General features: G+C 41.7%; 1 protein-coding gene across 8 annotated transcripts in view; it reads left to right on the top strand.

Moving 5' to 3' along the window:
• TCF20 (transcription factor 20) overlaps window positions 1–23,405 on the top strand; it is a 116,130-nt gene that overhangs the window by 78,355 nt on the left and 14,370 nt on the right. For 7 of the 8 annotated variants that reach the window (XM_052668369.1, XM_052668372.1, XM_052668368.1 and 4 more), the window contains one exon: window positions 21,607–21,700. The exons of the other annotated variant lie outside the window; for it this stretch is intronic. In XM_052668369.1, the coding sequence (XP_052524329.1) occupies window positions 21,607–21,700 (94 nt within the window). The remainder of the gene's footprint in view (window positions 1–21,606; window positions 21,701–23,405) is intronic. 8 annotated transcript variants of the gene reach the window in all.

Below are 23,405 nucleotides of genomic sequence, written 5' to 3'. Positions count from 1 at the left end.
CACGTGCCTTGCAGTTTACCAGTATATTCAGTTTGGATCTCTCTAACATATTTTTCCCTTTTTCCTGTTCTCAGGGCATGTCCTCCCATTTATGATTCTTGTTTTCCCAATGGCAGACACTTTCTCAAATTCTTGAACTGCTTGAGGAGTTGTTCTTCAGTGATACTTTTTGTGTTTCTGTACTTACAACAAAGGGTTTGTGGCCGACAGAGCATCATGGCTGTACCAATAGATCTAATCAGACTTGGCAAATAGCATCCCATTGTACAGACACTGTTGACGTGGTTGTTGCATGTTGTTCAGCATGTTGTTCCTTCTGTGTATGGGATGATTTTCTGAGCATGCATTGGCCTACTCTTTGTCACTTTCTTCAACTGTTAGGATCACCTCTCCTTGTCACAAGTGGAATTTTGCACTCCTCCTCTTAACCCTTTCACTTCACCTTGTGGCATTATACAGTAATATCCCCTTATCTCCCTTGAACTTGCTGGCCTTTCTCTTTCACCTTTTTCTTTTAATCACTCACTCAGCTGTGAGGATTTTTTCCATTGCAGTGACCTGTAGACACAAGTGTTTCACATTTTTCAAAGAAGTGTGCAAAATGCCTGTGGCTTCTCTTGCTTTTGCAACTACCTCTTCATTTCCTTTCCCTTTTTTCATCTCAAAATTCTTTGGGTGCATTGTCAGGTGTGCTTGTCCTCCTCCACTTTGGCCTCCATTGTGCTCTGCTAAAATTGTGATCATTGTTTACTGTCATCGCTTCCTAGCTGAAGTTCAAATCCAGTTCTTGCTTCTCCTTTCTCTGTCAGCTGTATCTGTCAGCTGTGCTGCTCTTTAATAGTTGTTCCACCTTGTTTCCTGTCTGTGTCCTCTATTGATTGCCTCTTTTCTCTCCACTGGCTTTGCAGAGGTGGTTGTTCGTTACGTGCAACTTTTTGTGTGGGTTGCTGAGGTTCTGCCTGTGCTTCCCCCCACCCCAGTCCCAGAGTAACTTCTGGTAATCCACTTGCTGTATTCCGGTCTTACAAAACCTCCTTTTTGCTCCAGATCTGGTTTGGTTTTTTTTTTTTTTTTTTTTTTTTTTTTTTTTTTTTTTTTTGTCAGGAGCTTAAAAATAGCTGTTAGATTCATGGTGAGGTCTGAGTCTCTAGCTTCAGATACTGCTTTTGAATCTACATCATCCTTAATCCATCGTCTGCCATCTTGTTCTGGCTTGATAAATCTGAGCAGCAAGAACCTTCTCAAAATTCTAGTTCTTCCTATTTGAGGATGTAGCAAATAGTGCTTACTCTTTGCTTATGATGCAGTATGTATCTTTTCAGTGCTCACAACTGTTCTGGCAGGGGCTGTGAACCTTTAAAGTTACAGGCTATTTGTGTGTAGCATATTACGTTCTCTCTTATGCAAACACAGTAACAAATGTCATAACTGAATGCTTGGCAGTCCTTCATTTCATTGGTAAAAGTAATCTATCTTTCTCCTTCTCTTCTATTACAAACAATGGAATGGGTTTGGGTGTTTTTTTTCTTTGTGGTTTTTTTTGTTGTTGTTATTTAAGTTCCTGTCCGCATTTTTTCATTAACCTGTGTATTCTGCTGTAGCAAATTGTGGTGCTGTGTTCTCTGGAAGCTGTGTCCTTCTCCCTCTCACTTTGGAGAGGGTTACGCTCAGCGCAGAGTTGGCAGTCAGGATATCAGAGCTGTACCTGCCACAAGCCTTCCTCAGGCAGCAGAAAGGCTGTGTTGAACTAAACTCTGCCCTGCTCCCTGAGGACTGCCTTCTGGCTGTGACAACTGATTTCCTATGCTTGTTGCATATGCTCTTTCCATACAGCCTCTTTGCTTTGCAAGTGCATTTTCCTTTTCTTTCAGCTGACTTGCAGTTCATCGGTGTGTGTGTCCTGGAAAAGCAGATATGCAAGCCACATAGGTATTTGCTGGCAGGAAAGAGGAGGTAAATGGGGGCACGAGCACGTGGTAATTTGGTCTAGGAAGAGGAAAGACATGGTCTTATGACATATGAAGGGATTATGAGAGCCCGGAATGAGCACCTCGTGTATATGTAATGCTTTCTTGTCCAAGGCCATAAACTGTGATAGTGGTCTAAGTCACTCATCCTGTTCTTCTCACACCAACTCACCTTGCTTCCGTAGAAAGTTATTACAGATTTTTTTTCAGACACCTTGGATTCTTCTTTGCCTTCCAGAGTCAGCGAAGAATTTGAAGTGTTTCTCTTGCTGTGTTAAATTTTCTTCTATTCCTTTTATGAATAAATATCTGTGGCTGATGGCTGCTTTTGGAGAGCAGCCCCGTAGTCTATCTCAAAGAAAGTTTAAATGTATGTGAGGTTTTCTTGAAGATCCAGTTGTACCAGATGCTCTGGGAGAATTTAAAATGAGAAAGTATTTTCTTTTTTTTAAAAAAAAAGCTTTCATCAAACTGAAATGGCTTTCTTGATCTTTGAGCTTTCCTTAAAGCTTGATTTCACCCTAGACTAAAAATGATGTTGAAAGCATTATCTAGATGGTTTACTAAGCAATATTCCTCAAAGCCCCCCCCCAAAAAAAAAGGGCACTTGTGTGTGTACACCAGTGGGGTTATTGCTGCTGAGATCACAAAGAACTCGTCAGGTGAGTGGGAGCACTTCAGAAGCAGAATGTCTTAATCTTCCTTATTCCGAGTGTTAAATTAGATGTCTCAGCAGATGGACCCACCTGCCAAGCAGTCTTGTTCTTTCTTAATGCTCATTGTTAGACCATAGTAGGGGTGCTAACTGACATTCTTCTATTAGGTATTTTTTGTTTGAGAGCTAAAGAGATCTTGAACTGAGAAATTGCTGTGTCTGTAGGGCTGGATGGACCTATCACCTATAGAGTATTTGCTTTCAAATATTGAAGGTGATCGGACACCATGGTTGAAGTCAATCATTAGAGGATAATATTTTTGCCTTATGGTATGGAGAACCTCGAGGCTGGTCTTTCTGCAGCAGAGAATATTTAAGGATTCCTAGCCTTACTTGGTAAAATACAGTATATCTGTATTCTTCCTATGTTTCAGTTTGTTTTTACATCTCTTCTTACAGTTATGTCAGACTACTTCTTTGCATTTATGGATTTGGAAATCTAACAGTGGCATGCACTTTGCTGTAAATACCTTTAAGAAAACACTTTATTTCCTTGTTCATCTTCCCTTTGTTTTCCTGCTCATGAGAAACTGGAGTCTGGGTTACTTTGAAGCTGGCAAAATTAGGAAGCTGTGCTGGCCCTCAGCAGACTTAATGTTTGTAAGAATGGATGGTCTTCATTCTCAGAATTAAATTTAAGAAGCTGCAGGTGGGGAGAGGAACAATGCAAAGAACCTTTATGTCACAGTTATAGACTCCAGGGAGACAGTTCTACTGTTGTTTGGTTTTGATTTTTTTTCTAAAAGACTGTTCACTAGGAGGTGGCATGCTGGTGCTTGAATGCTTTCTTCCAAGGCAGAGGCTGTGGCCTAGCACAGGAATTATTTCTGCTTGTTCTTTTTCCCTCCTATCATTGTCGGAATTGACCTTGATGAATGTAAATCTTAGCTCTTTGGTTCTGATGACGGTGCTCCTTGAAACTCAAATTTGTTTATCCCCCTTTTAAAGATCTCTTGAAAGAACTCTGAAGAACGTAATGCCTTTTTCACTGATTTCTACTTTGTTTTCATCTTGACAACTCTTAATCCTCATAGATAGGAAGAAATCCTTGGAAACTTCTTGCTTCGGTGTACGCTGTGTTCAGTGTACCTTTGGTGGCTTGTTGGACTAGAGATGGGTTTAATATATGCTTCCTAGATTTCCTGGAGAACGTTGGATTTGCACAGAAAAGTTGTTCTGGATCACTTCAAACTCCTGCTAGCTAATCTTCCAAAGTACCTGTCTGGGGAAACCTGTGCCATAAAGGAAATAAGGGTTGCATACTTTTGATGTTTACTCTGTTGCATTCACAGAACTATTTGCATTTGTGTGCATCTGCCTTCTGGGATCCTAGCTATAAGTCGGATAAAGAAAGGTCCTTAGAGGGATCACTATAAGCTGTCTGTATTGTCAGAGCTGAGAAACCAAAGCCTGACAAAAATGTTGCTGTGTGCCCCAAGTAATTGCTTTTGAAAGGTTCCTAACTCATGGTGACTGAGATGCCTCAGCTAGCAATTGAGTACAAACCAAGAAAACTGCAAGGTTAGCTACCACTGGCAAAACAGTTTCTAGTCCCAGAAACCTAAATAGCATAGTGCCAATGGTCTGAAGGTGTCAGTTTTAGTTTGGATGTCTTACTGGGCGCAGGTGTGCTTTGTTGTCCGTAAGCCAGGCTAGGAGGGAGCTGCTGCCAGGAGGAGGATCCTGCTGCTTCGTCTTTGAAAGCTGCTTGTTCCTGTTGTCTCCCTTACAGCAGACTGGTCAGTTTACACATTGGTGCAGTGGGTTGATCTTTAGCCTCCTAATTGATCAGAAGACCAGACAACACAGGGGAGTCCGTTCTGCCACATCAGCCATTTCCATCAGCTTATTCTCTGAACTGTGGGCTCCATCTGACTGATCAGGGCCTTTCCACTGGTAGTTACACAAAATGGACTCCACTACTCAGAAGCGTTGTAGTCCTATGGTTTTACATTTTTGGGGTGTTAGAAGGTTAATTGTTGTCCTCTTATTCATTATCCTTTCTAGATAACAAAAAAGTCAGGTTCTGCACATTTTTCTTTTTCGTGATTTTTCTTTGCTGAAATTCTATCAAAAAACCCATCGAGTGAGGTTCTACATCAGGTCAGGGTTCAGCTGAAGTAATAATGTGCTTCAAAGGCTGCGTGCCTGGCAAACATGGGAAGGAAAGCCTGTGTTTCTTATATCTAGACTTGTAATAATAAGGAAAAAGCTTCTAGAGTAGGAAGAAGTGGCACTGGAGCTGGTGAATTTTCTAATGTGGAGGTGAAAAGAGGGGAAACCAGTAACAAATTTAAAAACTACCTGTAAGCAGTGGTTGAAAAAGGGGAGGATGGAGAGCATTGCCTGTTACTGTCAGCAGCTTTTAGCGTGCTGTGACCACACAAGAGACGATTGCCATGGAATCTCAAGGTCCAGTCTCCCATTACCTGAAGTGTTCTTGCATTCTTGGTTCTCATTGACAGATTCCCAGAGAAGCTTTGGTTGCATCATCCCTGGAAGTGCTGGGGCCGGATTAGATGGGGCCCTGGGCAGCCTGAGCTGGTGGGTGGCAGCCCTACCTGAACTGAAAACAGTTTTGCTCTTTATTGAAGACAGTTCTTAGTATGATTAATCTGATATTTAATTTCTCAGTATATGGCTGCATCCTTGATATTCTTCTGCAGTATTATAAAAACAAGGAAGCATGAAATTTCTGGTGGAGAAGAAATTCTGAAAGACAGGCTGAATAGCAAATTTCTGTTTCAGTTTTCTCAGAAAAGCATTGCCATCTGCTGTGCTACTGAAACTGACTGTGCTGTCATGACTCCTGTTGTGCGTGAGTGTGCATCCACAGAGATGAGAGCCTGCTAGAGCCCCTGTTGTATCTCAGTTCACTGCCTACCTCTGGTAGCGACCTGTGGGTGTGAATGAACTGTGCTGTGGAGCTCACAGCAGCTCTGTGTTGGTATCACAGTCCTTAGCTGCCGAAGACACGAGCAGGCAGAATCTACATCTGCACTTCTGATGCATGTATTTCAATATTTGGAGTGACTGAAAATCATTAATTACATTTGGAGAGGTAAAACTTGCTTTCCTTTATCACGAGTAGTAATTGGGTAAAATGGTTGCAGCAAATAGGTGATTGTGGATTGTAGGTGCCAGGAAATGCAGTTTAGTTGAGCTCTCGCACATGAAGGATCATACTGGGAAGAGAGGAAAGACCTCTCTGTTATCAGTATTTCATATGACAGAGAGAAGATAAAGGGTTGATTACAGGGAAGTAATTTTTGTGCATGTTTGGCAGACTCTTCTGCCGTTAGTTTATCCTGGAGTATGGATGCTGTGTGTGTGTGTGCTCACATGTGGTTTTGTATCTTAATTGCCTAGCATGTGGAATAGTCAGAGCAGGAAATAGATGTACTGACAGTGGAGCATTGTGGAAGAATAGGATATTTCAGCCCTTATGTTAGCTGTAGGCAGGAGCACTGGAAACTTTTGAATGTAGAATACAACTGCTCATTCCACGGTTGTGGCCTTTCTATTGTGCATCAGGGATTCTCAAAATCTGTGTAGTTTTCACTTAGAAATATGTGTTACTTAAGTGTACTTTCAGAAGTGCTTCCAAATGTCTATGTAAATTTCTGTGCTGGAGTTTTCTTACCAAACTTCAGAGCTTTTGTCTGGCTATCCACAAACTCGCACAGCCCCTTTTGTGTGATTGCCACTTGTGTTACTGTAGAGATGCCAAACTCACGCTAAATTCTCCATAGCAAGAGAATACAATCGATTTGTGTCGTCTTAGCTTGAATCTTTTTAAGCTGTGCTAGCAAAAAGATTGCATGCTTCCCAAAAGCTGGGGAGGAGACTTGCAGTGCTGCTGCTGTTTGTTTTAACTTCGTGAACTTAGGACTGATTCCAGGCGGTAGTCAGTTGAGCTGTGTCCTTCTGCCATCGTTAGGAGATTGCTACCTAAAAGACAGGTGTTGGAGGACATGCAAGAACTTCAAAAGCTTATTCTGAGCCACACCTCTGTATTCATACCTTTAGAACTGATTAAAACTAGGCAAAAGTGCAGATTTAAGGGGTTTTTTTTTCGAAATCAAAACGTTTTGTTTCTTTATTTGGTCAGGTTGGAAGTTTAATTTATGAATGTAAAAATTCATAACTTTTTGTTAGAAAATATTGTATGGATTATTAAATTTGTTATATCTTTTTTGTAAGACTTTTTATTTAAAATGTTGTTTTTAAACATAAACCATATCCTGAACCCTTTAATCACTGAGTAAGCTAAGTAATGCTTCAACTGTACTACTGTTGTACTATTCAGAGGAAAGGAAAGCTCTTCAAACACTGCACAGCAAACCCAATAGTTAGCTGTAGAAGCATAATGCTTTGGGACTGGAGTGGGGGTGGTGTAGGGTCATAACTGAGAAACTTTCCAAAGGTGGTGTAATTTTATTTATTATAATACAGCAATTTAAAAACTTTCATCTTTGAAAAGAGTCATTTTCATCCATCCATTATAAACCTGGTTATGTAACCCTAATGTACTCATTAATTAGAGAAATGTATTCTGAAAGGGTTTAGATTAATTGCTCTGGAAGAGCTGGGTAAAAATAAAACTATGATGAGGATTCTTGCAATAATTTTAGAAACTATAGCAAAAATTAAAACTCAGAAGATGATTTTTGCCTTGAATGTTACTGTGAAGATAAGAGACTCAGAGAGAGGAGCTGCTCCCTGTCTGTACCACACATGTTGCCTGAGGATGTGGGGGGAGCCAGGAGTGAGGTCTAGGCTGCTTGTGCCCTCAACCATACTTTTCACCTAAACAGTACTGTCCTTTAAACTGTGTTCTGACTGGTTTATTTTGTTGTTAGTTTTTTCTTTCTTAACAGAAGAAATATTTTTGCATCGGAATTTCAAGCACACTCACGGACTCCTTGTGAAGTACAGGATAGTCTTCATGGATAAAGCACTTTGAGAAAAGTTATTAATGAACCTTCATTGTTAAGGGTTGGATCTCAGCCAGCTGCTTAGTGATTAAAGTTTAATTGCATGATGATTAGTTTTCATTAGTAAGTAATTAGCATTTAACAGCAGTCTTGTGTTGCAGAAGCTATGGGTGAGCGTAAGTGGATTGAGCCATGTTGAGAAGGCATGTAGCTGGAGTTGGGGGCACAGGGTTGCTTAGGGAATATGGGTTGTGAATCTTGATGTAGGAGCGAGCTGCTGAAGGAAACCAACTGCTGTGTAGAGCCAGGAAGGGAGATAGGAGCAGAATTTGGAGTGAGCGATCAAAGCGGTACAGCCTGGACCTGACACACACAGTCTGGCTGTGGATGCCCCCTCACTGCGGGAACTTGTAAAACCGCAGTCTTCCTCGGCAAGCCTGCTGAAGTTTCCAGTTGTGCTCTCAGTAACACTAGCTTCTCTTCCTACAGCCTCGTAGGTTGCCTTAGTCCATTCTTCGCTCCAACTGAAGGCTTTTTCAAAATGCCTTGTTAAATTGTTGAAATAGCCATTTCTAGTGGAGCAGTTGTTCTTGATACTTTTTGCTGTAGTGTGGTAAGTTGGAGGAAGGATGAGTGGAGGGCATGGGTTCACTAGTTCAGACCTGTCAATGGAACAGTTAGGAACTGCAGGGGTAACTTCAGCCTAGACTCTGTTACAGGTTCTAGGAGCCATTCTTTTCCCCAATGCCTTTCCTTCTCCCAGCACTACTGCTCTGAGTCTGAGCTAATGGAGGGAGCACATCTGGCAGTAAACTGCCTCCACCACATTTTTATCGGTCTATTTGTTATTGGCTGGACCGGCTTTCTTGACTCTTAGTGTCAGCATTGATACAGGGAAAAGCATGATGTGCCAGCCAGAGTAACCTCGAGCAGGCATTTCTCTGCAGTTAAAAGGATTAAAATAGCTCCAGTTTCTTTGAAAAGTTCACTTGTGTTGAGGCTGTGACTGTATCATGTAGATCTACTTTGGTTGTCTTCAGACTTCCTGAATGATTGGTAAGAGCACATTACAGGACTTAGCATACACTAGTGACTACCCAAGACTAGTACTGCAGTAGCAAAGCATCCCTGGAGCTCTGTGTGTACCAGCTGTAATGTTTTTTTCCCCCTACCTAGGCTAGCAATGTTATAAATAGATTGCTTATCTCTTCTGAGGGCTGCTTGCACAACTTCTCATAGCTTAAATACTTAAGTCTTACCTCAGTCAACTGATTGTCCATGTCCTAAGCTTTTTTTTTTTTTTTTTTTTGCTTAAATACAAGGAAAGGTTGGAAGTAAAAACTGGTTATGTGGCCTTCATGTGGTAGTGACATATTTTTCCTATTTCTTGCTTCAATTTTTTTTTCTCTGATTTACAGTTAAATCACTTAAGTGTAATTCAACACATTTGTCATTTCCGGTTTTTTCTGCTGTAGCAAAATACCTGGCTTGCTCTGAAAGTAAGGCCTCCTATTTATTTCTGTGGAAGCTACAGCAGATACAAAAAGTGGGATAACACTCTTGGGTAGAGCAAAATGTAAGCTATTTTTTAATGTAGCCACAACCATTAGCAATGCATTTTTTTGCCAGCAGTGAACAAGAACCTGAGTGCTGTGCTCAGAAAAACCGACATGGCCCTCCAGAACGTGGCTGTTGCTGTTGCCACTGCTGAAAGGCCGCCCACCGCCTTGCTGTCCTCACATCTACTGTGTGGTTTCCATAACTGTTCAGCAAGCATCGATGAGTGTCAGTGGGTGCTATTTTTTCCACATGGAGGAATTCAGTGACACACCTTTGGTTCATATGCACTTGCATGGCAGGCACCATTTGGTCAGAATGCCCCTCTGCTGCCCTGTGTCACGCAGCAACAAAATGGATGATTGGTGGGAAGGGTCAGCCTGTTCTTCTGTATCGCTGCTGACATCATGGGCCAACATAATAAAATAAGCATTGCTTTCAGAAGTAGCCTTCATACAATTCTGTTGGTACTTTGCACTGAGCTGTTTAACTGCAACTTCTCATGCTCCTTTGACTCCTTCCTTACATTATTCTGACTTTCTAAGTTTAAGAAAATCACTGGTGATTACAGAAGAGTGTGGAGCTCATAAAAGCTTTATTATGAAGGGAGAGAAAAAGTCCTGGCATGAATTTCTGAAATAGAGACTTCCTCTAGAAGATACTGCTGATCTGTATGAGACTTAAGAGAATAAGGCAACTTCAGGTACTTCAGTTGAGTTTTGAAAGCTGTGGTTGTTTCAGAGCCCGTGCCTATAGTATCACAGTTCTCTGTGCAACTTTTGACAAGACAATTACTCAATAAAATGTGCTTTAAAAACACTCATTTTATATCAAGACAGACTTGTAGAGTTCTTTGAAAATTGAAACGGTAGTATGTTTGAAATATTCATAATTAAATTGCACATTGGGGAGCTGGTACGAGCTTGTGTGTTTTAGTTGAGTACGTGAAAAGAGAGAAAGTGAAGTCACTCAAAAGTTTTTGTTGTATCATTGAGATTCAACCCCACAGAAGATGATGTTGTGTGTTCATCTAATACTAGTTTTCTCTTTTCTTGTAGTAAGTTCAAATGCTGAAGATGCAAGCTTGAACGTAATGATAGTCCCCATATTTATTAAAACTTGTTTTATGGAGGAGGGTCTCCAAATTGAATTTCCACTGAAATTTCAAGACTGGCACAGTGCATAACCAGTGCTTTACAATTGCTTTACAAGCAGTTTTTAGATGTTAATTTTAGGAAATTGTTTACATTAGAATGATTCCTACAGCTCCACTGTAGGTATATAAAAATATTTTAGGAATTTTTTAATGCACTCTTTACTCCTGTACTCAAATTTAATTATACTTCCTTTGAAGTGTCACATACTGTGATTGGCAAGAATACAGGCTCTGTAGTGATGCTGCTGAGTAGAAGTGTGCAGAGACAGATCCTGGGGAATAGGAGTTTTGATGAAGTTACCAACATATTGGTAACAGTGTGCCCAGGTGGCCAAGAGGGCCAACAGCATCCTGGCCTGCATTAGAAATAGTGTGGCCAGCAGGAGCAGGGAGGTGATCATCCCCCTCTGCTCAGCACTGGTGAGCCCACACCTCGAGTACTGTGTTCAGTTTTGGGCCCCTCACTACATGAAAGACACTGAGGCCCTGGAACGTGTCCAGAGAAGGGCAACGAAACTGGAGAGGGGTCTGGAGCACAAACCTTATGAGGAGCGGCTGAGGGAGCTGGGATTGTTCAGTCTGGAGAAGAGGAGGCACAGGGGAGACCTCACTGCACTCTACAACTGCCTGAAGGGAGGTTGTGGTGCAAAAGGGTCTGGCCTCTTCTCCCAGGCAAATAGTAGGACCCGAGGAAAAGGCAAAAGTTATACCAGAGGAGGTTTAGGTTGGATATTAGGAGAAACTTTTTCTCTCAAAGGGTGGTCAGGCACTGGAATGGCTGCCCAGGGAGGTGGTGGAGTCGCCGTCCCTGGTGGTGTTCAAGAGGCGCCTGGATGAGGAGCTACGAGATACGGTTTAGTGCTTGTGGTACTGATAGGAATGGGAGGGTGGTTGGACTGGATGATCTTGCAGGTCGTTTCCAACCTTGTGATTCTGTGTTATTCTGCTTTCTCGACTAATACCTTCAAGGGCAATGCCAAAAGAAGAATTTTCCATTCTGAGTCTTTGACGCTGCCTGACAAAGAGTGCTTTACTGCTGACTTGCATTTCTGCTTTTGAGTGAGAGCCTTCAGAAGATGGAGGAATAAGGAATGAGAAGAGAGTGTGTCTGTGTGAAATAAACTAAAACCAAAGTTGCCCCTATCGTTCTATGTCTGCTTCATGTGAAAATGAAATTCCTTCTTGGTCTTGCACAGTGATTTATTTCCAGTTCTGTGGCTTGTATGAGTCCTTTTTATCTCAGTATAGATTCTTACCTGTTGAAACAGGCTGCCCAGGGAGATGGTGGTCATTGTCCCTGGAGGTGTTCCAGCGCTGTGTGGATGTGGCACTGAGGGATGTGGTCAGTGGGCATGGTGGGAATCAACTGTGATGGTTGGACTTGATCTTAGTGGTCTTTTCTTTACTTAATGATTCTGTGATCTTACACAGATATGTAAACACTTAAGATGTAGTTTGCAAGTAGTTATGTGATATTATTGCTTTTATCATGGTTCAGCAATGTCCTGACCCAAGGCCAAAAGATCTTTGGGCAGCCTGATCTCATGGTGGCAGCCTTGTCAGTGGCAGGAAGGGTAGAACCAGGTGATTGTTAAGGATAAGGACCCTTCCAACCCAATCTGTTCTGTGATTCATTAATATGATTCTGTGTTCGTTATCTTTTTTTTCTTTTTCCACTCCCTTTTTGGGGAGCTACACTACTCCTTAGGCAAAAGGAGCTCTTTCTCCAGTGGAACATCTAGCCTATCCTTCAGAGGAAGAACTCCTGTCACTACCCTGGCACTTTATGCATTCCAACCGGAATGTTGTCTGGCCTTGACTTTCTGCTGCTCTTTATATTTGCTGCCATTTCTGAACTGCTCCTCGTTTACTGGAGATAGTGATATGTGTCTTTGGCCAGCCCTATTCTGCGCTGTTTTTAAATAAATTCACTTCAGAAAAGCAGTTGTTATTGTAATGAGCTGTTTAAGCAGCACACGTATCGTTGTTTGTAGTTTTGGGGGTTTTTTTGGTGGTTATTGAGTAGTGAACTAACACATTCTTCTTTAAGCCCATTATGTTTTTGGCCACCAGGATTGTTTCTTTTTAACAGCAAAAACCTCCTCTATATCTGAGGTTTTTTCATCAATGCCTACCGAAACAACTGAGTTGTTTCACTTGCCTGGGGTGTGACTGGTTATCTATTGCTTGAGCTCATGACCCTGCATTCCAGCTTTTTTCTGCTTTTTTCCTTTCTCAACACGTATGTTCTGTGACAGTGCATCACTACAGGGACATGCACTCCTGGGCATTCACTTCCCCTGGGCAGCAGCCACCAGTGGCCCTGGGGAGTGTTTCTGCCCTCTGGGCTCTGCTCCTCAGGGCCATGCCGCCAGGAGTTGCCATCTCCCCATCACTCTGTCTTTAGCCACAGAGCAATGTTTGTGTGCTCTGCAGGCTTCTATTTCTCCTAGAGAAGTTCATGTGTAAGGTGCACAGTGCACCTTACACCCAGCAGTGGTACGTATTCTGCTCTGAGGAACAGCTCTTAAGATCTGAATCTAAGAATTGTTATTATTGAATAAACGTCCATTGGGAATATTGAAAAAAATTCTAAGCCATCCTTTCTGCATACCTGCTTCTTTCACACTCAACTGCCTGCTTCCCCCTTCCTTACACCTCAGATTACTCCTCATTACAGCAGTTGCCTGCATACTTCTCCTTTATCTGCCTTGAAGAATTTCTGATGCGCATCCCGCCAGTGCATCCCATACTTCCCTAGATGAAGTGTGTCACTTTCAAGAACCTGCATGTTTGCCTTTGTTTTCCTTTGCGCATTTCTTCAAAGCCCTCCTTGCTGGGATTTCTGCCACGAAGGGACGTGCTGCCTGCTGCTGACAGACTCCGCTCCCAGTCCCGTCATTCCCACTTCACCCCTTTGCCTCCACCGGCGTTTTGCTCAGCGTTACAGAAGCGTCTTTGCACAGTGGGGCTTTGTTTATGACGACGGCGTGCAGAGATTATTATAGATAATGACAATTGCCTTATTTCTGTGCAGTGTTACAGACTGAATTGTTAGCAGGAGTGGAATCCTTCTGCACCTTGTTTTCCTGCTGGGTTGCGCTGGTATTTAATCTCTTGTCAAAATCTTTTCCATTTACAGTCTGCCCTGCTCAAAAGCAGCGTCTTACTTTTTAAGCCTGTACGGTTGTTTCTGATGTGCCACTAATAAGGTCTGCTTCAGTGAGTTATTTCCTTGTGTCTTTTCCTTACCGTAAGGATGGTCAGACACTGTACCAGGCTTCCTAGCATAGTGGTTGCTCCACTGTGCCTGTCAGTGTCCAAGAAGCATTTGGATAAATGCCCTTAATAATACACTTTAACTTCTTAAGCGATGGAGTCGTGGTCTTTGCAGGCCCTTATCTAACCTCCCATTTATTTTTCAAAAATACTAAACATCTTTTTTATTTTGGGTTTTTTTTTGACTGTTCTCATCATTCATATCGCCTCTTGAAAACAAATTCCTCAGCACAAACGTAGAATTGAGTTTTCATGTCATTTTTTCATGTCCTTCCAGCCGTTTTATTAATATGTATTGCTCTATGAAGGAGAGTTTTTGGTAATTAATTTATCCCAACCCTCTTCCTTCACGGTGATGACACTGCTTTGTTTGAAGGCAACTGGGGTGCTGTGTTACACTGTGTTCATCGGACCTTGTGCTGAGCAGAGATTGGCCACATTCTTGGATGTTTCCCATAATCAATACCCAAAATGGCTGGGAAAGAACTCTAGGACTGGCAGAAAATCCAGCTGGGGTAAATGCTCTCTCTGCTGAGCATGCTGTTCCTGCAGCCATGTATCTCCTTATCACATAATCACTGCTTGGAAATTTGAATTTCTTTTCCCTCTTTTAAGTCTCTTCTTCTATCTTTCAGACCTTTTCTTAGCTAAATTGCACTTATTGTTGCACATTTAAATCCCCAAATGAATAGCCAAGATAACATAAACTGTGTAATTTTTTTAGACAGAATAGCATGCTTTAGCAAATTCAAATCCCTGTACTCATAAGTGGTTGTCTGAAATGTTTCTCTTGTTCAGGGTGGCACTTTGTTGTCAAAGGAAACAAGAGTGAGGCATTTCTGGTCTGCTTGGGCATGCTGGTCTGGCTATTAATATTCCTTTTAAAACATAAAACTTACTGCCTGCAGAGGAGTACACTTAGCCTGCTTAATTTAAAATTACATGCACTTTCCCATTGCCATTTTAAGTTAGCAGTTTTCATTAGTTCTGCTGAATCTGTTCTAGTGTGTTCCTGAAGTATCTGAAGTCTGCTCAAGTTCAGTTGCACTCAGTTTTTATTCCATTTGGTTTTTCTCTTTCTATTGCCTGAGAGGCAGGGAGGGTTCGTATCTCCTTGATTTCTCAGCCTTTTTCCAGTCTCATCTCCTAGCACAGGTTCGTGCACATTTAAGCCTTTGATCACTCTACCAAGTGAACGAAGCACTTAGGCTTGTATGGAGCAGTGAACATGAATTCATTGCTTAGATCAGATTTCAGCCCTTTTATATAGCATTAGTTGAGCTCAGCCTTCCTGTTCCAGAGGCAAGATGAGGAGTCTTAAAAGCTTGTAACCTCATAGCATACTTCTGGGTGCCTGCATTCCTTTTAATAATCATGGGACTTTTGTTGTTTATTGAGGAATTTTGGTTAAATCTCTTGGTCTGCAGAGGAGTTGCCATGCTGGGCAGGTACAAAAGCATTTTGTTGCTGTGTGCCATCTCCAGCAGTGGCCAGGAGCAGTTGTCTTTGGAGGTGGGTAGCAAACCAGGGGTGTGTGGAGAGATGGTTAGATGTTTTTTGTCTGCTTTACCAGTAACAGCTCTAGAGTTGTCTCTTTCAGATCGCTGTTGGCAGTCAATGATGCATCTGTCCCTGATGAATTTGCCTAATCTGATGTTGAAATGACTTGTCTTTTGGCCACCACAGCCGCCCGTGGCATTGAGTTTTATTGTCTAATTATTTGTTGTGTAGAGAAGTGGATTTATTTTAGATCTCTAACCTGCAGTCTGATGATTGCATTATTTGCTTTCTTCTCCTTGAAAGTGGCTAGGAATCATCCCCACATGCACACAATACTTGATTTGTAGATCTCAGTCCCCTTTCAGTTACCTCTCTTACCAAAATACTTACCTTCCTTCCCACGTGGAAACTCTTCATATTCCTACTTACCTCTGTGGTCTTTATGTTATTTTTCCTGATATGTTGTATTCCTTTATTGACGGGGTGGCCAGAACCACACACACCATTCAGGATGTCAGGATATTATAAGACTAATATATGGAGATAATGAAGGCCTCGCTTTCATTATCTGTTCCTAATAACTGCGTTCTGGTTTTTTTGCAGTTGCAGGTACTGTATGGTGTGTCTAAGATGGCTCCTTTTATCTTCTCATGAACAGTAACAGCAAATTTAGAGTCTATAATCGTGTATATGTATAGGTGAAAATATTTTTCTCCATGCGTACCACTTTGTACTCACCAACGTTAAGTTTCATCCCCATTTTATCATGCAGTTACCCAGCATAGTAAGATCTTTCTTTGCAGCTCCTTTCCGTTGAGATTTGGCTTCCTTGGATAGTTTTGCACAGTTTGCAAGTTTTTCCACACTATTGTTTGGCCTCATTTTGAGATTTAGTACAAACAGCCCAGGTGTCTGCATAAGGCCTCAGAAATCTTTGCTGCGAGCCATTCCTTGTCATAACAAACAATGTATCTCTATTCTTGTTACTTTCTCTTTTTTCTTTGAGTTGGGGGAAATAGATGTGATCACTGTTCATTTGAAGTGCTTCTGCTGTACTGCAATCAGTTTAATCGGTTTTGTGTGTATCAAATAGGATTTCCCTTTTAAAGATGTTTTTTAGCTCTGATATTTCATTCTTTTCCATGCCATCCATTTTGAGCTGCAGCTTCCCTTTGTGCTTCAGCAGCCCATGCAGCACTGCAGTTCTGACTCTTCACTGTGTTTCTTCATGCAGCTTTACAGCACAGCTTTACAACATCTTCCAGATTGTTGATTTATCTGTTTGCTGAAATCTCAAAATCTAAAGTAGTCCTTACTTTGTTGAATCCATGATAGCTGCCCAATTCTGCTGCTGTGATTATTTTTCTTTTCGTACTTGACTTGCTTGCTGCAGAAGTAGATCTCCATTGAGAGGTGGTACCTCCTCATAGTGCACGTTTGAAGGATTTTTTTTCTTCTTTTTAATTGTGGGGTTCATTTTTCTGATGTTCTGTGCATGTTTTTTTAGAGAACATCAATTGTTTTACAGGAAATGGAGCAAACCATTCCATATCCTTTTCTGCTGCTTGTTATCTCAAGCCCCAATCACAAAAGCAATTTTTCATTAATCAGTATCTCTGCATCAGCGAAGAAGCTTTCTCTTCTGCTTCCTAACAATGTCAGCCCACCATCATTCTCCATCTCAGTCCCTTTTAACAGCAGTCTCCCCAAATCACTTCTTCCTTTCCCTTATAGCATACAGCACTTTTCACCACTGTGTGTGGCAGCAAACATCTCACAGCTTTCCTCGCAGCTCCCTGGATGCAGTCATCTCCCCACTTGCCAGGAAGCACAACAGGGCGTAGAATTGAAAAAGTACAGAAAATTCATACAGTGTAGAAAGTGAAGACTTTGCCTTTGTAATTAATGCCGTGTTCCTTCCTTTCCTTCCTTTCCTTCCTTTCCTTCCTTTCCTTCCTTTCCTTCCTTTCCTTCCTTTCCTTCCTTTCCTTCCTTTCCTTCCTTTCCTTCCTTTCCTTCCTTTCCTTCCTTTCCTTCCTTTCCTTCCTTTCCTTCCTTTCCTTCCTTTTTTAAGCTGGTTACTTTGCTTTTTAATCCATGTATGTGTTCTTGATGCTGGTATTCAGGAAGGGTTGAAAAAAGGGGATGGGGAGCAAAGTGAAGGAAAAGGGAAGAAAACAGAGGGTGGGGGAAAACACAGTGCTGTACTTTGAGGAAAGGAATTTAGAATGAAGCCTGAGTGTGGGGGGCACTGGTGGGAACCTCAAATAAGCAACCAATGGGCAAGAAAGGTCTTCTAATAAAGTCTCCAGTCAAAAATGATAGAGTGCGTGGCAAACCCGAGCCAACCCAAAAACCTTGAAGCAAAAGGAAAGCAGCTGGAGGATGTCATAGTGTTGTGAGTGAATCAGAACCTCTCCTCTGAGCTGTGGTGGTTGTCCTAATACTTCTCATGCTTCATGTTGGTGTTGCTTCATTTTGGGAGACAGAGAATGATGAGCTGTAACGAGGAAGAAATGGGCTGCTAATAGCATGGAGGAGTAGAGAGGTTGTATCTGGCTTTAATACTATTGATAATGTAGTTCAAGGGATGGAGTGTCTCTTCTAAATGGCACTTCTCAGTCTCTCCAGCCTATTGTAAGTGAGATGTATGTGCGCTGTGGCCAGAGATGAATGGTGGAGATAGGACCTCTGAATCAATCTTCACTGTGTGGTCTTCTTTTTCTTCTTTTTTTCTTTAATTTAAGCCAGGAGTTGATTAGCTGCCTGGCAATGATTGCTGCCCGTTGGCACCTCCCATTGGAAGCACGCTCCAAGCACCAGCTTTCTGCTCTGTCAGGCAGGGCAGGTTAAGCAGGCTGCTTACTGAGCAAAAGGAATTTCTCTTCCCATGAGAGGCCGAGTGCTGCTACCCTGGCAGGGAATGCTCTAATTCCTGTGGAGGTGACAAGCAGGCTGCTACCCTCTGCTGGTGAGTGGCCGCAGGATGGCGGTGGACTTTGGGTTTAGATTTGCTCATGGATGAAATAGAATGATAAGAGATTATTGAGCCCAGTTTATTTATTTCATGTATGAAATCCCCTGGTTTTGTTTGGGCTTTAGAAAGTGTTCTAATTGCAGTGTATCCATTATCTGTCTGTCTATTTCTGGAATGTAAATGTGTAAGGATATCGTTCTCACCAGAGCCTCAAAAGGTGCTGACAGGAGCTATGCATCTTTTTATCTTTCAAGGCACAACTGCAGTGTCTTGCAAATGAGATCTGAAACCATCTACAATTTTTTACATTTGCTATATTCTGTGTGTTTTAGGAAAACTTGGAGACATTTGGAAACTACGTGGCATTGTTATCGTTTCTTTCAACAGTTCAGTGGTGAACTCTAAGTTATTTTAGACCATATAACTTTGTAGAATTTCTGCTTTGTTCAGTCGCTGTGTGGTGTGTCAAGAAGGAAGGACTCGAAAGAAAAGAGTAGTTACTGTGTTGTGGTTCCCCCTGCTTCCCCTGGAAGAAGCAGATGGTCGGGGGTCCCAGGAGGTAAGAGAAACGGGGCCATTAGACTGTCAGTGGCTTGTGAAAAGCAGAAGCATCTGGCAGAATGGAGACTTGTTCAGCAGCAGGGGAGGCAGCAGCAGCAGATGATCTCTGCCTTGAGCAGTCAATGGTGTTGTAGTCCGCTGGGGAATTGCTGCTGTGGGCGTAGCTGCAGGTAACCTTGGCAATAATCTAGTTGGTCGGGCAGACTGAAAACAAGGGAAGAAAAGGCTTGGTGCTCATCCTCAGCAAACTTAAACACTCACTTTTCCTGCCTAATCGGCCCCAACTACAACCCATGTGAAAATATCTGTGCCCATCCTCAGCTGAGCACTACGGGCACGTTGAAAATCTGCCAGTCATATTCCCACTGCGAGTTTCAGAATAGCAGGATGAACCACATTCGATGCAATGAAGAATTAGTTCAAAGACTAAATTAACAGTTTGAAAAGTATCAAAAATGTTGCTAGGGGTCTTTTTGTTTTCAGCTGTATCGCACAGTGTGCTCTTACGATGTGCCTTTTTAGTTTTAAGAAATCTTTGACATAGCTGCAGTTTAATCTCTGCTGTTGCAGTTCATAGGCTCCTGTTGATTGCTCTGTGCAGGACACAGTGTTCCAGGGAAGAATGACCTCTGCTGTTGCAACGGCGCAGTGGTACTTCAAAGATGAGATAAAGTGGGGAGGACAGAATGCCTCTAAGGGACAACGCTAGAAATTCATATCCTTGTTCAAAAAGAATAGTTGATTTGGGTTCTGTCCTGTTAGAATAATTAATCTAGGTCTGCCACATCTGAGACGGAGTATAAAGCTTGCAGGTAAAGCACTCTGATCCAGAGCTCCTCGAGCTGCACTTTGTGAATACTTGGCATAGGTGAATCCGGGACTGCTGCCAGTACACAATAATCTTATAGGGTTGATTTCATAGCCAGGAAGAGCCATTTTTTATACATGAAACTCGGTTTTACTCCCGTGAGAGTGAATTACATTGCTGTTTGGCCAGAGGTCCATGTGTTTCAGTGTGCATTTAAATACTGTGTTAGATTTTATTATTATTTTTTTAATGGTTGGAAACCAGCATTCATGTTCTGACAGGCAAAAATAAGCTTCCTGCGTGTCTCTTTCGGGCCCCAGGGGCACTTTCCTTACATTATAAATAGTAGTTTGTCATGACACACGTTCACTGCTTAGAAGATAGAAACAGTATTAAATCGGAACGTTGAAAAAGGGAATGTTGAAGATCAGGCTCGAAAAGCTTTGGCATAAGTGAAAAGAGAAGGCAGCATTTGAGACTAGAGTTGTACATGTCAGGAGAAGTGATGCTTCACAAGCTTTGCTGCTAGTTGCATCTGCTTTGATTTGAAGAGGGCCACCTGGTTTATGGCTGGAGCTAATTTTGCTTTCATCCTCATTCAGTCGTTTAAATGCAACCTAGTCATCGCTGTCAGCATCACACAGAATAGCAGGAAGAGCAACAACTGTCAGCTATTCCTAGGTTTTTTGTGAAGTGCTGCAATCAAAACCCTGTTTGTTCAGAGTGAGGGATTTCTCTGTGGCTGTAATCATTGGCCACGTCTGTCCTGCAGGCCCGCACTGCCACACGTGTGTAAGGGATGTAAGAAGTGCTGTCTTGCTGATGCAGCCATCCTGGCATATGAGGCTCCTCGTTTGGCAGAAAAATGGTGCTTTTGTGCAGTGCCAGGTATGCTGCTGGTTCAAGCACATCTGTTCCATGTGCTGTATGGCTGTTGCATGCTGGTAGAGTTGATGGAGTGCATGTAATTTGACAACAGTTTCTCCAAAAGGAAGAGAGATTTTAGGTCATCTCATCCATGTGCAATCATTGACCAAAGCGACTTCTCATAGCCTGAATTCAAGGTGAAGTGTTCATTCAGGTGTATGAAGCCATGTTATATTGGTCATGTTTATCAGCAAACCCAGAGTCTCTGTGTTTCTTAGGTACATCTGAGAAGTTGTAGTTAATATTTTTCTGCCACTGGTCTTCTTGCATTTTACTTTTCATATAGGAGTGGCCTCTCAGCCCTCTGCTAGATGTGACTGAAGTGTTTTTTCTTTGCAAAATGTTAATTTGCCAGCTTTCATCAGGATCTAAGATCAGTTAATGCAAATCACTCACTGTATCCATTCAGTAAGAGGAGTTGTTGTCTGAATGAGGTGTGCTGTAGGCCTACATCTGTAAAGTCACTCGAGAGGAAGTAAATGGGCGAGTGGCTTTCATCCTGTTGCGTTCACATCTGTCTGGTAATACAATCAAATACATCATTGACCAGTTGAGGTGATAGGATTTAGGTAATGGAACTTGAACATATTCGTCAGATGAATCTTTCTGCTTTGAAAATAAATATGTGGCATCTTTCTAGCACTGTGAGCGCTTCTTCAGGAGAAGTGCCATTTCTGTGACAGTGAGGTATTTTTCCTTGATGGCATCTTCCCCTGCTCCAGGTAAACCTTTCTTCATCACCTGTGAAAAAATGTTCAACTTGGCCTTGATCTTCCTGAACAGCTAGTGGTGAGGAAACCGATGTCAGCAAATTACTTTTGCACTAATGGTGTCCTCTAAATCATCTTTGTCATGCTAATTTTCATTTTTAAGCTGCTGTAGATTCAAAAAAGCTCTTTTCCAATTTTAACACTGATGTCATTGTCAGGTGCTGAAACATGGGTCAATGAGATGGATTTGAGAGAAGTGTTCCAAGTTCTGTCTGAATGACTGGTGTGAGCATTTGATCTACATTGCCTGGTTAAGCACAGCTGAAAAGTTTTGTGTTTGAAACAGCTTATGTTGCCTTTATTCAAAAGGCCTTTCTTTCTGTGATGTATAAAGCCATAACGTTGTGATACTCAAGAACTGTGTGCTGCAACGTGGTTGATTCCCAGCAAAAAGCACATATTTGGAATTATTGTTACAGTCTTCATTGCCCATTTCTTGTTTTCCCTTTCAGAAATGTTCCCATTGCCAGGAACCAGGAGCCACCTTAGGCTGCTACAACAAAGGCTGCTCCTTCCGATACCATTACCCATGTGCCATCGATGCAGGTAAGAAGAAATGCCATGCTAACTGTATGTCTAACTACTGATGTAGTAACAGAAATGATGATGGATCACATCAGACATCGTGCAGTAATGCACTGGGACAAAATGGAACTTGCAGTGATACGTATCTACCTGAAAATGCAGGATTGTTTTTACACAACACAGCTGCAGCAACTGAAATGCAGCTGCTGTGTGAGAATGGCAAAAAAAGAAAAGGATGCAAGCAACCAGAAAGACATGTCCCCTCTTTCAGAGTATCACTTGTAAAGATAATAGTGATTTCAAGTGCAGAGTGTAGTATCTTCAGTACCACTAGCAGTACAGCCTTCCTTCTCCCTCCTTAGAAGCTGATAACAACTAGGTCCAGTTGTTACCATTGGACAAGCTAATGGTTTGCAGAATTTGCACTTTTTATTCAGTGATTAGAGGAGGAGTTTGGAGTTCTGTGAGTACACGTGCCTTTATGGAATGTGGTGTTCACCTGGTGTGAACAGAGGTTGTATAGAAGACAGAACAATTGGTTGCAGGAAAAAAGCTTCACTAGAATGTTGTTAATAGATGTCTGGAAATTAAAACAGAATAAAAGATTTGGATTGTGCAGTCTCCTCTGACACAAGGAAAGGTAAGAGGAATGCATGTAAGGTATGTCACGACAATTTACAAGAGGTTCTGTGAGTTTTAAACTATCTTCAGCTATGAGCTTGGGGTTGAATTGGTATTTTGTGTGCAAGAGTAAGTTTTCCCTGGAGATAAATTTTATTCTTGAATTATTAAAAAAAAAAAACCACCAACAAAACAGTTCAGAATAAATAATGCCCAGCTCTTCCAGTACTCTGTAACTCACTTCTCACACTGTACAAAACTTAGTCCGATTGCAAGGAGGTAAGGATTCAAGTTTGCATCTCTTGACTGGCATATAAATGCAAGCTCCCAATTTGTTATCGCATTTCCACAGCAGACCACTTCTTTCTCCACCTGTTTTGTGCTATTTTTCAAATACTACAGTGCTTGAAGTAGGTTTGCTCATTTCTGAATGACTGCATTTCACTTCTTGCTGTGAAATCCCACCCTATTGGAGCATCGCATTTTATTCCAATAGAAATGTATTTAATACAAAGAGTATTGCAGTGGAATACGACTAATACCGCAGCATAGATAGAGAAGCCTTGATTGTACATGGAATGCAGCGTTAAAGAAACATTACTCAGGTTGCAGAAATTGCACACTCAAAAAAGGGCAGAAATAAGGCTGTCCTTGTAAATTTAATGATGATCTCTTAGGAATGTATCTTAGGAGATAGTAAGCACCTAATTAAAGACTTATTTTTCAATAGATAGGGCTTCACTTCAACTCACAGGATGAAGGGATATTCCAGTAATGAACATTACGTTATCCACACTTTGTGATTCTGTGTTTTATTGAGTGAAATTTTCCCATCTCAGTTCAGAAAGTAGAGTTGTGAAATTCTGTAATCTTTATCTCTGAAGAGTTTTGTGAACATTAGCAAACTTGTCTGCATATTTAGTGATTTGTTCCTGATTTATGACTTCTCGTTTTCTGTGCCATGAAGATACAAGGTAAAATTATAGTGAATGTGCCCAATAATTCAGGGTGCTTAATAAGAATTTTTGTGTACCTGATGTAGTGTTTTCTGTGTTCCAAATACAATAACAAAATTAAGATATTGTCCTTTTTCTTCAGATATATC

This window comes from Tympanuchus pallidicinctus, unplaced genomic scaffold (genome assembly GCF_026119805.1).
Source record: "Tympanuchus pallidicinctus isolate F22 unplaced genomic scaffold, pur_lepc_1.0 scaffold8, whole genome shotgun sequence".
Classification (NCBI taxonomy): domain Eukaryota; kingdom Metazoa; phylum Chordata; class Aves; order Galliformes; family Phasianidae; genus Tympanuchus; species Tympanuchus pallidicinctus.
The sequence above is the reverse complement of the archived record's forward strand: the minus strand, read 5'-3'. Positions and strand labels throughout refer to the sequence as shown.